Here is an 18,630-nt window from a genome sequence, read left to right on the forward strand (position 1 = left end):
ATATACTTTAATCAAGACAGATATTTCAGAACAAGATACCAAATCTTAAATGTGTTTGATTACATGATTTGAAGATCATCAAAGGCAATAAAAGCATTGTATAATTATAATTTTATAATTCACGTGTGTCAGATTTGTTTCAGATGTTCATTTATGACCAAGATTAAGAAGATCCGCTGGTAGATTTAATGGCTGGTTGAATTCTGAGTAATCATGAGACAATGGCCGTTCCTTCTCCAGAAGCTAGCTGTTGTAGATATAAGTTTGACTCATGCTAGTTAGAATACTTTGTAGAACATTGCAGCTGTCAGAATGACTGCTACAACTGTTGATAGGGTCAGATAGTGCTGTAAGCAGACGGACCATCCCTTTCTTTTTTTACTGATGTGTCATATTGCTGCGTTTTCTCCTGTGTGTTCATGGAATGCACTGAACGCACTTATTTATTTATTATTTATTTATTACAGACACTTATATAGCAATGTCAATTACTTAGCGCTTTTTATTTATATTGTACAATCACACCAGTACCTGCCCTCAAGGAGTTTACAACTTTAAGTAAAAATACTTTGCAGATTGTGTTTTTTGCGTGAGCGTAAAGTAAGATAAATCTATCAAAAAAATATTACCGAAAACAGCATATTTGCAGAGCACTCTGTTTTGCTGAAAACCGAAAGTTAACCGCTTGCCTACCGCCGCAAGTAGATATACTGCGGCGGTCAGCCCCGGCCAGGCAAAGTGACGTATATATACGTCACTAGCCTGTGACCGGTTCGTGAGCCAATAGCGGGCGAGCGCGCGCCCGCCCCGGCTCGTTCACTGGAGAGTCCGCGCGTGTGACCAGCGGACCCGATGTCCGCCGGTCACACAACGATCGTCGGTAGAGCGGGAGAAAGGCGGGCGGCTTATGTAAACAAGCCGCCTGTCATTCTCCCCTGTGTAAAAATGGAGATCAGACGGTTCTACTATGAAGAACCGTTGATCTCTGTTTTTACAATAGTAGACCTGTCCCACTACAGTTAGAAACACGCCCCTAGGACACACTCAACCCCTCCCTCTCCAATACAGTTAACCCCTTCCCTGCCAGTGTCATTTTTGCAGTAACAGTGCATATGTATAGCACTGATTACTGCAGTAATGTCACTGGTAACCCCAAAAGTGTCAAAAATGTCAGTCAAGGGTCCGATCTGTCCACCGCAATGTCGCAGTACCCCAAAAAAATCGCAGATCGCCGCCATTACTCGTTAAAAAAAAAAACACCAAAAATGACAAAAATCTTTCCCTTTGTTAGTAAACGCGATAACTTTTGCGCAAACCAATCAAAATACGCTTTTTGCGATTTTTTTTACCAAACATATGTAGCATAAAACAAATTGGCCGAAAATGTTAAAAAATTTAGATTTTTACATTTTTTTTGGGGAATTTCATATAAAAAAATTTTAAAAATATTGTTATTTTTGCAAAATTTACACTCTTTTTTGGTTTATAGCGCATGATCAAAAAATCGCACAGGTGATCAAATACCACCAAAAGAAAGCTCTGTTTGTGGGAAAAAAAGGACGTGAAATTCGTTTAGGTACAGCGTCGCACGACCGTGCAATTGTCCGTTAAAGTCCGCAGTAAAAAATCGCAAAAAAAACCCTGGTCAGGAAGGGGGTAAAATCTTCCGGGGCTTAAGTGGTTAACTTTAACAAACATCACCCATATTCCTTATGGTTCATTGTGTTCCTTTTTGCTCTCCCCAGTCACCTTTTGGCTTCAAAGGGATGATGAGCAGCCTCATTACCCAACAAGGAGCCAGGGATAGTTGAAAGCCCCTTCCCTCCTCAGCACCTTGTTGACCAATTGGGTTTATAGTGTACACACAATCTGGTGACTTAAAATTTTTAATATTGTTCACGATTGATAGAGTGCCAACTGGTTGCGCAGCACTTTACAATATAAAGGGAAACAGTACAGTTACAACATAATAAAATTCAAGAGGGTTAAAAGGTGCAACAAGTTTTAGACTTTAATTATACAACTAATCTTGGCTCCTGCTGCTATCATCAAATTTGGTAACGAAGGAGCAAGTTTCATGGCCAAGCCGCACTGTGTGTGTCAATGGACACAGAGTGCGAATCCGAATCAAGCTTCCAGGTGTACCACAAAAGGAAGCTGCTTCCTATGGTGACACATAGAGAAGGGGAGGAGCCCAGGGCACTGACGAGGGACCCCAGAAAAGAGGGTTTGGGTTGCTCTGTTCAAAACCATTGCACAGAGCAGGTAAGTATGACATGTTTGTTATAAAAAAAAACTTTACAATTACTTTAAAGCCAAAATGTAGGCAAAGCTATTTTTTTGGTTAGATTGGTGTCAAGTTTTAACCACTTGCCGACTGCCGCACGACTATTTACGTCGGCAGTCAGCCCCTCACAGGCAGAACGACGTAGGGCTAAGTCGCTTGCCTGTGAGGGTCTAGGGAGCGAGCGCGCGCCGCCGGAGGCACGCTCCCGCGTGGTCACTGACCCCCCCGCGCGTGTGACCGGCGGACCCGATGTCCGCCGGTCACTCGCGATCATCGGGTGGAGAGGGAGAAAGGCAGGCGGCTAATGTAAACAAGCCACCTGTCATTCTCCCCTGTGTATGAATGGTGATCATACGGTTCTACTATGTAGGACCGTTGATCACTGTTCATACACCTCAAGCCACAGCCAATCACAGTTAGAATCACGCCCCTAGGGACACACATAGCCCCTCCCTCTCAAAAAAGTTAACCCCTTTACTGCCAGTGTCATTTTACAGTAACAATGCATATGTATAGCACTGATTACTGCAGTAATGTCACTGGTAACCCCAAAAGTGTCAAAAATGTCAGTCAAGGGTCCGATCTGTCCGCCACAATGTCGCAGTACCGCAAAAAAAATCACAGATCACCGCCATTACGCATTAAAAAAAAAACCCAACAAAAATGACAAAAATATTTCCCTTAGTTAGTAAACGCAATAACTTTTGCGCAAACCAATCAAAATACGCTTTTTGCGATTTTTTTTTACCAAAAATATTTAGCAGAAAACAAATTGGCCTAAAATGTTAAAAAAAATTTTGATTTTTACATTTTTTGGGGGGGAATTTCATATAAAAAAAATGTGAAAAATATTGTTATTTTTGCAAAATTGACGCTCTTTTTTTGTTTATAGCGCAAAAAGTAAAAATCGCACAGGTGATCAAATACCACCAAAAGAAAGCTCTGTTTGTGGGGAAAAAAGGACGTCAAATTCGTTTGGGTACAGCGTCGCACGACCGCGCAATTGTCGGTTAAAATCACGCAGTGCCGATTCGCAAAATAGGCCCTGGTCAGGAAGGGGGTAAAATCTTCCGGGGCTTAAGTGGTTAAATGTAGACTGTGTCCAATTAAGGAGATTGATTTAAAGTGTTGTTTGCCTTAATAGACGAGATTTATCTTCATTTCTTGTTCTGTCTGACAAATAAAAGGCAATCTCAGGAGGAGCAACATCAGTAAAATTCTGACAGAGATTCAAAATCTTGTCCTTGAAAATCTTTCTGTGTTCCTGTTAGGGGATTTCCCCTACTGTCCTGTCAAATATACAGGAAGTGAGGAGATTTTATTTTACTTTCTATTCTATCACATAGACAAGAGGGTAAGTAGGTCTACTAAACAGAGGGGCAAAGACTGAAAAAAAAAATTTACACAGCATATAACCCTTGCCCCATTCTATTCAAATAAAAAATAAATACTGACTTGATGCAGACTTTTAAGAATTATAATGGCCAATGTAACAAAAACTGTGTAAGTCCACCTTTCTACACATGTTTCATATTACATTCATATGTAAGGTGTAATATGAAGCGAAGTCACAGTCCACAGCCCCACTCTCAAACTGCCCCTCTATCCTTGCTGAACTTGGAGGTTCTTCTCACAGCAGGCTCACCGACCATTCTCAGTGATCTGTGAATGGAAAGACTACAATTCCCTATGCTACTGTGGAAGAGAGGCTCGTAAATCTCAATGAAGCATAAGTGTGATGACACCTCTGCACTAGTAGTCCATTGATAACTTCCCCCAGCCCTATAACCAATACAAATAAAAATAAATATTTAAAAGAAGGTAGGAAACATCATCAAACATATAAAATCGAACTGCAATGGCCTGAATGATTAGGAAACCAACATGTTTCATCTTTTAAGACAACATCTGGGGTCCTAATCATTCAGGATATTGCACTTTGATTTTATATGTTGGATGATGATATAAGCGTTTGTGATTTGGATGTGATGTAAGTTTTCTACCTTCTTTTAAATAAATTTTTGAGATACAGTTTTACACTATGTGGAGCCTTTTTTTATCTTTATGGTCCAACGTACTGCACAACATTTATTCTTTAAGTGGCAGACCTACCGTGGAATAAAGTTTTGACATTTCCGGAGTTCCCTGTAGGCACTATCTCCAGCCATACCCCAGATGCAGTTGACTCAGTGTTAATGGTATCCACATTTTCTGGTAAGCAGGGAATTTATGTGACTGGTGGACAGTACACAGTGGTAATGTAAATACGTATGGTGGCAAGAATATTATATACCACAAGTTCACTCTGGGAACTTCTTCTTAACTCCACTCTACAACATTGTTAATTACGGACTTTATTTTGGAGGGTTAAGGAAGGACTTTATGACTTACCGCTTAAAAAATGAATCAAGAAAGTTCAATGGAAAACTGCTCTCTAGAGCAGTGTTCTCCAAGCTGTGGCCCTATGCTTGCCTTTTTCCAGCCCTTGGGGGCACTGTGTCATTCTCTGACACCAATGATGGGGCACCATTACTCCCACAAACCCCAATGATAGGGCACTATTCCTTCCATAGGCACCAATGATGGGGCATCATTCCTTCCACTGACACCAATGATGACGCACTATTCCTCCCCCTGACACCAATGATGGGGCACCATTTCTCCCACAAGTGCCAATGATGGGGCACCATTGCTTCCACTGATACCAACAAAAAGTAACTATTTCTTCCACTAAAACCAATGATGGGGCACTTTCTAATCCTACTGACCACAGTTTGCCCTCCCCCCCCCCTGAAAGCCTCAAGAACAGTAAACTGGCCCTTTGTTTAGAAAGTTTGGAGACCCCTGATCTATAGTATCAGACACTGTACCCAGGAAGCTGGCCCATAGAATCACCAAGAGCCTGAAATAACTGTATGGATAGAGATTTCAGATAATAAGGCTAGCTGAAACCATTTCATGACAAGTAATGCACAAATGATCTAAAGTGGTTTAAATTACCCCTGAAGTTATGCAGTGGGGTATCATTGCAGAAGCCCACAGGTATGGCATTACCTGGGCATTAAGCAGCTCTATCAGATAATATTGTACTACTTTTAGTAGATGCAATTCTGATTTGGTAGGTTAAAAACTGACTCATTTCTAATGTTTCTATTTGTTATTTTCACAGAATAAGCACTGTTTTGCACCTAAGCCTAATATAAGATAGAATCATTCATGTTTATATAAAGAATAAAACAATTTTTATTTTTTCGAGTACATATGTGCTTTGATGGGATAGGTGGGTGGAATTTTTTTCCTACTACACAAGTTACTAATTGAATTTACCTAATCCTTGCTGTGACTGTTTTGCAGAATCCCAATGCTCACCCCAGGCCAACATCTCAGGATTTAGCAGGGTTTTGGGACATGCTACAACTGTCTATAGAAAATATTAGTATGAAATTTGATGAACTTCATCAGCTAAAAGCCAACAACTGGAAACAAATGGATCCAATTGATAAAAAGGTAGGTGGAGCGAAGTCTGCCATGTTTGTTATAAATAATGAAAAGGTCATTTTACATAGCTTTTTCACATTTTCAGTTCCAGAGCATTACTAAGAATATACCAAGCCATTGTAAGCACAGTGAGCACAGAGGAATTAACCTGTTTAGCGCTGATAGGACTTTCTTCGGACTTACAGTACTTAACAGGTTGATCAATCAACTTTTAGAAGGGTGGAAAAATAATTTTTAATTTTGGTATTTTCTTTCTTTTTTATATTTTTTACTAAAAACATAAACAAAAAAAGAAAATCTAACAAAAATAGGTTTGCAAAATTATTCATTTACTTGCACATTCCAGGCGTTACTACCAAGAAAATTAAGGAAGCACAGAAAACACCACTGAACCTGGTATTCACCACAAAAACAGCAACAAAAACTACAAAGGGACCTCCGCCATCCTTCAAAACTAGGACACAATAAACCCTTTAACTTACTTTGTGTAAATTTTTTTATCTTTTTGGTGGGGTGTTTACTCTCAGGTAATATTTTGATACATTTAATAATTCCCTTAGGCTACAAGTTAAATGTAGTACTTGAGATGGAGAGCTTGAAAGACCTCAACTATCTCTAGTTAGTTTCTTCTGTGCTCTTATAGGGTAATAATGTCCTGATAGATATGTTATTTGCTGCCTCTGTATAAGTACATCTTTAATATATCAGCATACACAAGCCATTCAGTATTCTTGTATTTATTATTTAGTACTGGATCTTCTGAAAAAATGTATTTTTAGGTTTGGAAAGAGCGGTAGAGGATTAGAACCTTGGTCTGTTTAAAGCTGTCTCTGTCCCAACCGGAGGGGGTTTAGGGCCCGTTCACATCAGAATGCCTTGTAAAAAACCCGCGTTCTGTGCTCGTTTCCTGCACTGCGTTCAAAAGACCCTGCACTTGCAATCTGCAGCGGGTGTCAATGCAATGCTAACAACACCCCAAACGCAGGTCGCAAATGCACTGCATTTGCCTGCACCAGATTGCATGGTACAGAAGTATCATGCGATCCGGTTGCAGTGCATTTTTTAAATCAATGGGCTAAAAACATACTGCACAGGAGTGTGAGCGAGTTCCTGTGTGATTCCTGGAGTGAACCAGCCCTTACCCTCACTTCTTGTCTGTCACTGGTACCAAATGAGTGGGGAAAGTCAACATTTAACGATTTTCACCAGAGCAAGAGGTAAGCGAAAATCCCTCAATATGGAAATCTGTTCCAGTGGAAGCTGTTAAAGTTGGAATTTCCTCTTTATTTCTGATGTGTCTCTGAGACAGCAAGTAGAAAACGTCCACACAATGAGGACACAGAAAGCAGGAAAAGCTTACAGAAGTTATCCCTTTTTTGATCTATCTAAAACAAAAAAATACTTTTGTTCCACTTTAAGATAAAATTATCAAGATTTGCATACATTCACAGCATCTCATCAAGGAATAAAAACCAAAGGCACTGATACTGTAAGTATTCAGTATCTGTGGTTGTTTTTGCCTTATCATTTACACGTAAATCATAAAAGCATTAAATTTTCATCCCACATCTGTTATAGAAAGAAAATAACTTTATGAACTATCACCCAAGAAAGGTTAAACATACTATTATGTGTAAATATATACTTCTGTCCATGTGATACTTATCACAATGCTATTTTGCATAGCGATGCTTTGCTACTTCAAGAACATACAGTGGGTCTTATCACATCTTTAAAATCAATATTTAGCATATAAAGCATATCCAAGAAAAAAATTGTACACAGAATATTGTCAAAAAAAAAAAAACTAAAGCAAACATAAGTATGTAGATGCCAGAGTAGTATGGGGTATACTACTCTGGCATCTACATACTTATGTTTGCTTTAGTTTTTTTTTTTTTACAATATTTTGTGTACAATTTTTTTTTTTGGATATGCTTTAAATGCTAAATATTGATATTGATACGGCCTTCTTCTTACCTTATTTTTCCCTAATCCTGCACAATTTAAAGCAAAGGCCAATTTCAAAGATAACATAGTAATGTAAATATGTCATAGCCTATACAGTACAAACTTGGGTTGTCCATCTGTGATCATCAGGGGCCAGATAACTGATATCTTACTTTGCGTGGGCGTCCATTCTGACATACTGTACGTCGTTCCAAAGTTAAATTCTCAAAAAGTATTAAATACTTATCTTTAACACACATGAAGTTTCATGTAACTTTGTGATCTACCTCACTAAAACCTAATGTCTTCCATTATTAGTACATTTACAGCTAAAAAAGCTAACGGCGTATAGTAACAGTTATATATATATATATATATATATATACATACTGGATAGATAGATAGATAGATAGATAGATAGATAGATAGATAGATAGATAGATAGATAGATAGATAGATAGATAGATAGATAGATAGATAGATAGATAGATAGATAGATAAACAGCTAGATAGATAAAATATATGTATAGTACATTTGCGTTTTAGCATAGTATGATCCTATTTAATATGATTAGAATTTGTATCATAATACAGTGCCTTGCGAAAGTATTTGGCCCCCTTGAAGTTTGCAACCTTTTGCCACATTTCAGGCTTCAAACATAAAGATAGAAAACTGTAATTTTTTGTGAAGAATCAACAACAAGTGGGACACAATCATGAAGTGGAATGAAATTTATTGGATATTTCAAACTTTGTTAACAAATAAAAAACTGAAAAATTGGGCGTGCAAAATTATTCAGCCCCTTTACTTTCAGTGCAGCAAACTCTCTCCAGAAGTTCAGTGAGGATCTCTGAATGATCCAATGTTGACCTAAATGACTAATGATGATAAATAGAATCCACCTGTGTGTAATCAAGTCTCCATATAAATGCACCTGCACTGTTATAGCCTCAGAGGTCCGTTTAAAGCGCAGAGAGCATCATGAAGAACAAGGAACACACCAGGCAGGTCCGAGATACTGTTGTGGAGAAGTTTAAAGCCGGATTTGGATACAAAAAGATTTCCCAAGCTTTAAACATCCCAAGGAGCACTGTGCAATAATATTGAAATGGAAGGAGTATCAGACCACTGCAAATCTACGAAGACCTGGCCGTCCCTCTAAACTTTCAGCTCATACAAGGAGAAGACTTATCAGAGATGCAGCCAAGAGGCCCATGATCACTCTGGATGAACTGCAGAGATCTACAGCTGAGGTGGGAGACTCTGTCCATAGGACAACAATCAGTCGTATACTGCACAAATCTGGCCTTTATGGAAGAGTGGCAAGAAGAAAGACATTTCTTAAAGATATCCATAAAACGTGTAGTTTCAAGTTTGCCACAAGCCACCTGGGAGACACACCAAACATGTGGAAGAAGGTGCTCTGGTCAGATGAAACTAAACTCGAACTTTTTGGCAACAATGCAAAAAGTTATGTTTGGCGTAAAAGCAACACAGCTCATCACCCTGAACACACCATCCCCACTGTCAAACATGGTGGTGGCAGCATCATGGTTTGGTCCTGCTTTTCTTCAGCAGGGACAGGGAAGATGGTTAAAATTGATGGGAAGATGGATGGAGCCAAATACAGGACCATTCTGGAAGAAAACCTGATGGAGTCTGCAAAAGACCTGAGACTGGGACGGAGATTTGTCTTCCAACAAGACAATGATCCAAAACATAAAGCAAAATCTACAATGGAATGGTTCACAAATAAACATATCCAGGTGTTAGAATGGTCAACTCAAAGTCCAGACCTGAATCCAATCGAGAATCTGTGGAAAGAACTGAAAACTGTTGTTCACAAACGCTCTCCATCCAAAGTCACTGAGCTCGAGCTGTTTTGCAAGGAGGAATGGGCAAAAATTTCAGTCTCTCGATGTGCAAAACTAATAGAGACATACCCCAAGTGACTTACAGCTGTAATCGCAGCAAAAGGTGGCGCTACAAAGTATTAACTTAAGGGGGCTGAATAATTTTGCACGCCCAATTTTTCAGTTTTTTATTTGTTAAAAAAGTTTGAAATATCCAATAAATTTCGTACCACTTCGTGATTGTGTCCCACTTGTTGTTGATTCGTCACAAAAAAATACAGTTTTATATCTTTATGTTTGAAGCCTGAAATGTGGCAAAACTTTGCAAAGTTCAAGGGGGCCGAATACTTTCGCAAGGCCATATATATATATATATATATATATATATATATATATATATATATATATAAATGTTTTGCCTTTCATTTTTTATTATAATTTTAATTGGTTGTTTTTCAGGGTGATCCTTTACAATCACTTGTAGGTTTAAATGTATCTGTACAGTCAAAAAAAAGTGTAGACCTCTGCAAAAGAGACTATAGAGAAAGCTTGGAAGACCCCAGCTTTCAACTCTCTAGAAACCAAAAACAGGGTCTCCCAGGCTATGATTCATGCTAAAATAGAAGCAGGTATCCTAGATAGGGTGGCACAGTATTCTAAAATATGGAAACCATGGGTGACTAATTTTCTACCCCCACATTTTGACGACTCTCTGTTGCTTCCCTAATAGCATCACCCCTGACACATCCCCAATTCTTCCTGTTCTTTGCTCCCCCCAGAAATCCCCCACCTCCCCCTTTTCCAACTATTTTTCCTCTCTTATCATTTCTTTTTCTTCTTTGCCATTCATCTTTCTATCAGTCCAAACTTGAGGACTGTGGCCTTTCACCTACGCCTTATTGCTATCTCCGTCTACCTCTTGGTTTTATTCCTGTATGCCCAGGTCTACTTTCTGGATTGTGACTGGGCCCTCTCTTCCATTTACCATTACCCTTCAATGTATGTTTTTCGATTATCATCGCCTGTGTTACCTAATAACCAGGAAGGTGATAGGTCTAATGTTTGGACTGATCGGTGTCTTTTCCCTGTTGGTTTTCTGTCAATTTACAGTTTGTGATTTTGTCATGTCTCTGTAAAGGTCAATTAACAATTGAACAAGGATTTAAAAGTGTAGACCCTCCACAGAAAATACTTTTCAAACTAAAAAAAGATAATAGTAGACATACAACATTTGTTTTCTTAAGCACAACTTTGATTTTTCAAAGTTCATAAAGGCTGACAGGTTCATTTTAATTAAAAAATGTCAGAGATAAAAATATAGTGTAACTTAGTACACTCCTTTCCTGAATGTCTAACATTGGCCACAGATGTTGCAATGTTTTTGGTAAATATAAAGTATCTAACGGAAGGTATACAGAAATTGGCCAGCCTTATATAACTTTGCCACTAGTTTCATTTGAAATTAGCTTGAAAAATATCTTAACAAATCTGCATTGTTCACTGCAGTAATAAAGGTCACTCTGTGCAGATGCTGTACCAATACCAAGATAAAGAGGGAGAACTATGTAAACACAGTGCAGTTTTCCCAGATAAAAATATCACATTTATGTTTGCTTGATAATTATTTTTTAGAATTTGCAGGTGGTGCTTATGGCAACATTATGGTTACATTAGTAAATATATTTCTGTTTTATCTTTTTTACTATTGGGAAACTATTAAACAAATAATGTAACAAAGGACATTTTATGCTCCCTTTATCATAACTGTTTTGTGTTTTTTAATTTATAAATGTAGGGTCTTTTTAAAAAAAAAAAACAAAAGGCACTACCCACACATTGATAGAGCCCTATTTAAAAATAATTGAGAAAAAAATTTCTCCAAAAAATAAAGAACTTGTAGTGACCAATCAGATTCCTTGTTTTCATTTTCCCAGCGAATAAGAGATAAAGCTTGATTGGTCAAAGTGGGTGAGTTTTCCATTTTTTTTTATCCGTGCTTATTTTTTTGAAAGGTTAAAACCAAGAAAGTCAGATATTAACAGGGTTAGGTGTACCTAATCCTAATTTTTCCTGTTTGGTCATCTTTTTTAAACAGTGATTTCTTTAAAGCGGAGTTCTGACCACATTTTGAACTTCCCATCATACATAACCTTATCACATGATAAAAACGAATTGGATATTTATTTATTTTTTTTTTTGGTTCGCTTACCTTATTTTTGATGAAAAATCACTGCACTTCCTCCTTATGCGGCCGCGGCCGCCGACGTCATTTCCTGCTTTGCATTGACTCCTGGGAGATGAGTTTCATCAATCCCAGGAGTCAATGCGCCTTCGTCACTTCCGGTGCAGGCACGTCATTCTCTGCCGATGGATGGAGAACAGATTCTGGGCATGCGCAATGACGGGGAACCAGCTGTGGGATGACGCGCCTGCCACGGAAGTGACGAGGGTATAGCATTCTTGGATTCGCGAAATCCAGGAAGAGGGACACTGCGGCTTCAGTCGCCCACACCACAGATGGCCGTGCTGGACAAAAACTTCACAAGGTAAGTAATTCATGCAGCATGTAAACTAAACAGGGGACAGTTTAGAGGATATTGTTGTTTAAATGCACTAGCCCTGACTATTCTAGGGGTATTTTTATTTTTTTAAACTTGGCCGGAACTCCACTTTAAGCAGCTTGACTGCTTTGTTCACTTACAGCTTTCCAGGTAAACTAACATGACCTTGTTTGGACACTCTGAAGCACATTTTGACCTCTCCCTATCTCTCTCTCTCTCTGTATTATTCAGGTTGCAGAATAATTACTTTGCTGATTAGTGTTCCAAAGTAAATTATTTAAAATAATGTACTTAGTTTGTTTTCATAGCAGAAGTTTCAAAACAGTAATAAAAACGTAATTATATTCTAACATACAAATTGTATATTATATACTCACATTTTGAGTAGTTTATCTAAAATGTCTGTTTTCATTGGTCTTCGTGTAACAGGACAGAAAGAAAAACACCTGTTTAGCCCTTAGCAACCAATAAGACTGCAAAAATGATTTATCTGCTGCAGGTTTTAAAATGGCTAGTTGTAGTGGGCATCACAAAAATGACAGTGCTCCAGATTGAAAAGGAAAGGTAATTTTCAATAAAATTCAGTTACAACATGACTTGCATTGCAATTGTATGCCCTATATTTTTTGGGGGTATGTTTTTTTCTACGAAAGTGGAGTTACCCTTTAAGCATACTATTGCTACACTTATTGAGACTGTACAATCATGCTGTACTATCGGTCAGAGTCTACTTACCTCAAGGTCTTAGGCATGGGTTCTTCAAAAATGCCTACACCTGCTAAGGCCTTCCCAGCTCACTCACTCTTAGATCCTATCTTGAGACCCTGGCTCAAATGTAACAAATCTCTTCAATACCACCAGAAACTTTTACCTGTGGCCTTATGCTAATGTAGATTGCTTGGCAGATATCCAAGATAAGCCTAATTTCTGTTCACATGAGAAAAATTCTCTGCTTTAAATGCTGGTCAGCAGAACTCTCATGTAGAAAGCATCTCAAAGGAATAGCCTTCAAGGGAGGGCACCTATTTGGTACATCCTTGGACAAATACATCAAGGAAATCACTGAGGGGATCCTTTTGCCCCTCTCAGGCTTCAGTTTCTAAGTCTAATCCTGGGGCATTCTTCTGTTAGAAGTCATGGACCTCCAAGCCAGCCAAGTCTGTGTCCAAGCCCTCTTCTCAATGAGGGGGTGCATCCTTTGTCAGAGAAGGAGGAAAAAAGCAAAGACATTTGGGTCCAGAGTGTTATTTCCAGGGGCCACAAAGTAGAATTTCGAATTCTGGAAAGCTCTCACAACGGCTCTGAAAGTTCTCACAATTGTTGCCGGCCCATCAGGCTGAGGAGGGGTTCTGGATGCTCTCTTGGTGCAGAGGACTTAGACATTAGTTGAAGCTCATCTTCCCTTCAACATCCTTCAACATATGGCAACTTGGTTGTCTCGTCAGCACTGGAACACTCCCAGCTTTAAAATCACTAGGTATGAGCATTTGTTTCAGTCTGAATGTAGGTTCTAACTAAACATTGCCTGTTAGGGCATTCTTCTGAGTCCTGGACTTTTTGCTTATTTAACAGGAACCAAATGTCATATATGGTAACAGTTTTTCCTCTGCTACTATATGTGATAGCTTCCTTTTAATGGTTGTTAAGGAAGCAGCAGGTGCTGGCATCTGCCACATTCTTAGCAATCAGTGACATCACCAAATCCCATTAATTTGCTGGCCAGAAATTCATGGCCATGTTAACAAATGGGCAGAGATAGTGCTGACATCACTGACCAAATATGGCCACAAGGACTTGTCAATCACTGCATGTGTGTTTATTAACATTTCACTTTTTTTGTGTGAATAGGGGGTAATATCTGGGGGCACCTTATTGTTAAAGGGACTTCCAGAATCTCAGGTGCATTCAGCTCTTTCCCAAAGATCATGTAACCAGACTCCAGGCAGGTCATGCCACAGCAGTGGCCTCAATCAGTCATAAAGGAGGCATCAGAAATGATGGCTCTCAAAGAGAAGCAGATTTAATTCTCACAGCACGTTCTAGCCCTGTCAACTGTCCACATCCCAAAATTGGTAGGCTTCTTTGAAATAGCTATCAGTGTCTGGATCTGCGGTATAGTTTAACCCACCTGTAGGTGTTCCAATCCCTTTTCTAAAGGTGGAGAATGCCAGAAGTGCAACCTCTGGCATCCAGATTCAACAACAAACTGGACAATTTTTTTACTAGGTCCAGTGACCCTTGGGCCTTCAAAGTGGATGGTATGGTCACTTCATGTGATCAGTTCAACCTGATCTATGCCTTCCCTCCTCTACAGCTTCTCTGTCATTTGCTCCCCAAGATTGAGATGGAGGACATTCCAGTGATCCTCATTCCATAAAAATGGTCTTCCTGAGAGCCCATCCGGATAGTCTAGAGCTTCTGTTCCAAGGACTGGTCCACCATTTTGTTTCTCAGGTCACTGGTTTTACCAGAATGACTGTTGAAGCTCAGGTTCTGAGGGACAGGGACCTATTGGATTTGATCATTCCTAAGCTCCTAAAAGCTAGGAAATCCATCTTCTTGCAAAGTTTATAACTGCGCCTAGAAGGGCTACTTTGCATAATGCACAGCTAGGAAATTCCATTCTAGAATATGGACACACCCTTTCCTACCTCCAGTCTGATCTGGATCGGATTCTGGTCTTGGGTAACATCAAGGGGGAAACCTCACCCTGGCCATTTTGTTTTAGAGACTGTTGACCTCTCTCATTCCTTAGTCATGGCCTTTTTGTAAAGTGTTGCGCACATTGCTCCCCCTGTATGTTCCCCCGTGAATGTGTGGGACCTTTACCTGGTCCTCTCGGACTTTGATAGGTCAATCTTTCCATGTTTGAATATATTTGGGATATTCCCTTGTTTGACCCCACTCACAAGTGGGATTTATCCATTTCTATAATCTCTCTGTAGAGTTGTACTCTAAAGAGTCATTCCTAGTGTTACACAAGCACAAGGTTGTTCTGCAAGACACAGGTTCCTACACTCTGCTCTCTATGATCTCCCTATTACTTACTACTACACTGATGTGTGGTGGAAGAAAGATGGGTTATAAAGGGGAGTTCTCTACAGCTTTTTTTGCCAGTGTCCAATCATTTGAAGTGAGCTGCTTATAACCAAAGTTTAATGAGAACAATAAGACTAAGATCCTGGGACCATTATGGATCATGACATTTGCATAAACATTATTTAGAGAGGTGTTTGCATTCTCGCTGCATTTTACTGCTATGCATGTTGCAGAAATAAACATTTCCTTGCATACTGTATAGTTCATTTAATTTTACTTCGTAAAGTAGCCCATACAAGTCTAAATATTTTTGCAGGTGAGATAACTTTATACCAAATCTCTTATTACATTTATAGCTAATGAATTTATGCAGCTAGTGTAAGTACTTTAATTTGACTTGATCAGCCTCCTATACCAGCCTTTATCCTGGAGAAATCCCTGAAATAATTTTCAGGTTACATGGAACTTTTGCTCAAAATGATACTTATGGCTTATGGTAGATATTAATTGAATTAAACAATTAATAATAATGGCCAGAAAGGAAACTCAGGATGTGAAAATTGTAGTGCCCTCCTTCATTTGTGGTCAGTGAAAAATCTCCTAATCTTTGGGGACAGTGAGTAGTTGTGAAGAAAGGCCCATTGCATTGGTGGCCAGTGGAAAAGTGCATTGTTTAACACTTTTCATTGGTTAACCCACTATTTCTTGGGTAGTGAGCAGTTCACTACTGCTCAGTACTCAAGGAACCCCTAACAAATTTTGGAGGAACCCTGAGATTCCACAGAACCTTGTTTGATAAAGGATGCCTTAGACAGTTTCTCTCAGATTGGCACAGAGAGGGGCAGGAATAGAAGCCAGTCAGTTATGCCGCATATAAATGACAAGGAACATGCTCATACGAGAAGGGAGAAGAATAAGTAATGGGATGACCTTATCAGTCTGCCACTGCTCTTTCATTGGCCAGTCAGTACTAAGTGCTGGTGGAGACAGGACACTAATGTTTTCCTTAAGATTACGTTGTGGTATCTGGCAGAGCTCTGAAACCTTAGGACTTGATAGACAGAAATACTAATAATATGGCAGATAAAACAGCTCCTCAGATGTATTTCATATGTGCACTTAGCTGTTTGCCTGGAGTTAAAGTTCACCTTTTATAAAAAAATAATAATAATAATAATAAATCCTCATAATCTTGCAAATAAAAAAATTAGCATTTTTTTTTTGGAGCCTGCAGAGTATTGCACCCGCAGTCAGCAAACTACAGGTGCTTTGTCAGGCTCCTGCGAGTCTCAGTATAGCTGTCTGCCTGTACCTCCCATATGGGCAAGCAATTACTGGAAAGCAGGAAGATCAATGATCTACAAGACTGCTCACCAGTGCCCTCATAGTTCACTAAGAACAGCTGTCTGCTATGGTGGCAGACAGTAATTTTAGTTAATTCACAGATCTCTGTGAATGAATGACGCAGCCATGTGGGGTTCTGCCAACATACACTTTTTAAACTGTGACAGTGTGCGCAGAGAGAAGTTCCCCCGCCCACTCAGTGGTGTATTTAGGTTTTGTTCTGCCCTAGGTCTGACTAAACTTGTGCACCCCCTAATTTATATCCCACCCCTTCCTGGAAAGGCCACACCTTTTCCTGTTTATGACCCGCCCTGCCATCTGTAAACAACAGACCACAACAACAGTCTATCAGTACCCATCAGTGCAGCCTCATCAGTGCCCATCAGTGCAGCCTCATCAGTGGCCATCAGTTCCCATTAGTACAGCCTTATGTCACTGGATTAGTAAGATTACTCCTTTCTTTTAAGATATTTGGACTTGCGTTTGCTGCCACTGATTGAAATCATAGGATTATTTCACTTATTTGTATAATGACTAGGAAGTCCATAGTCATTATACAAATACATGGAATAATCAGTGGCAGCAAACACAAGTCCAAATATCTTTAAAGAAAGGAGAAATCTTACTAACCCAGTGACATATTGTGATAGCACATATGAGGTGAGCAAGTCCAAAATATTATTGAAATCATATACAATTAAAAGTCTTAATTTTATATGATGCAATTCAATATGCTCGCTCAAGGACAAGGATATTTAAAGAAACGAAATTATATTATTGACATGATGCCTGCCATACCTGGGGGCGGAGGAGGGTAGGTGGAGCATTAGGCTGCAGTGCCACACTCATAAGCATTGGCAGCTGTCGGGCCAGCTGTATTAAGTGTGGTTGGCGGCCTGCGGTCTGTCCGAATTTTATGACTGGGCGGTATTATCATACTAGCAGGTAGCAGTGTGACCACTTTATGGCGGTGCCAGGCTGATTTGCCTCCCAGATCCTGCCCTCTGGCCCAATTCTCCCCATAAGACTGGCACTTTACTAAAATTGTAGCACAACCCGGCAGGGACCCTTTTCGCACGGGAGCCTGGAGGAGAATGTTTTTTTTTCGTGCGGGGTGCAGCTTTTTTGCTGCCCTCCCCCCCGCAAAATGCAACCCTAGGCCTGGGCCTTGTCGGCCTAGGCCAAGATACAGCACTGCGTCCACTGTCACAGCAAAGGATTGGAGGGGGGCAGGCAGGTGCTCTTTGGTAACATGTTCTACCCTAAATATGGGTGTAACATGTACCACGTTACCAAAGGTGAACTTATCCTTTAAGCTTTAAAGCTGTATTTGCAACAGAATACCACAAAAGCAGTAATGAAGAACTATGACGTTGAAATGATAAAGCTCTACTACACCAGTTAAAAATTACAGTTATATGTGACTTATTTGCCTCATGCAGCATGCTCAGAATCACAGAGCACCAATTAGAAATTGGCTTTCTCACCTGACTGCACAAACGTGCTTTAAGCTCTTACGGATTGGTGCACATTTATATTCTGCATCCCATTTTAAAAAATGCTATCTTTTGTTGTCTTGGCACAGAGACCACACAGCTTCATACCAAAGCCATAGCAAACATCACATTACAGTCACTTTACTTGGGCGTTGTTTTGCTTCTGTTGACCAAAAGGTATTGAAGGAGATTTGTTACCTTTGTAAACCTTTTAAAGATTAAAGACTTATTAATGAAAATTAGATTTGCCAAACTTACTTACTCAAGCTTACTCATTGTATTCCTGTACTATGGTGCATGTTAGTCATAGATCACCAATCCCAGCAATGTGTACACATGCTTCGTTTACCTAATGTAGACCTCTTGAAGCTAACGGATATATGAAGTCATATAATTAGCTTCATTTGCCTTGTTATAGTGCCATGATTATTCTTATGGTTTAAGACAATAATTATAATTCTGTGACTGTACTTACTTATGCTGAGGAATTCTAGGCATTGTTTTTTTTTTTTTTCAAATTTTGTAGAGAATGAAGGCTTAGCACTTCCTTTAGGTTTTAATGTTGCTTGTGTCTTTGTTAAGAGATTTCCTTTCACCTCCT

At 39.4% G+C, this 18,630-nt stretch overlaps 1 protein-coding gene across 5 annotated transcripts in view; it reads left to right on the plus strand.

Moving 5' to 3' along the window:
• The window catches only part of DLGAP1 (DLG associated protein 1), an 876,465-nt gene that overhangs the window by 849,511 nt on the left and 8,324 nt on the right, over window positions 1–18,630 (plus strand). For 4 of the 5 annotated variants that reach the window (XM_082258776.1, XM_082258774.1, XM_082258775.1 and 1 more), the window contains one exon: window positions 5,642–5,794. In XM_082258776.1, coding sequence (XP_082114902.1) covers window positions 5,642–5,794 — 153 coding nt within the window. Of the gene's footprint in view, window positions 1–5,641; window positions 5,795–6,131; window positions 6,206–18,630 lie in introns of those variants that run through there. The other variant, XM_082258777.1, reaches the window with a different exon arrangement.

Source organism: Pelophylax lessonae (genome assembly GCF_965119305.1).
Source record: "Pelophylax lessonae genome assembly, chromosome: 5".
Taxonomy (NCBI): Eukaryota; Metazoa; Chordata; class Amphibia; order Anura; family Ranidae; genus Pelophylax; species Pelophylax lessonae.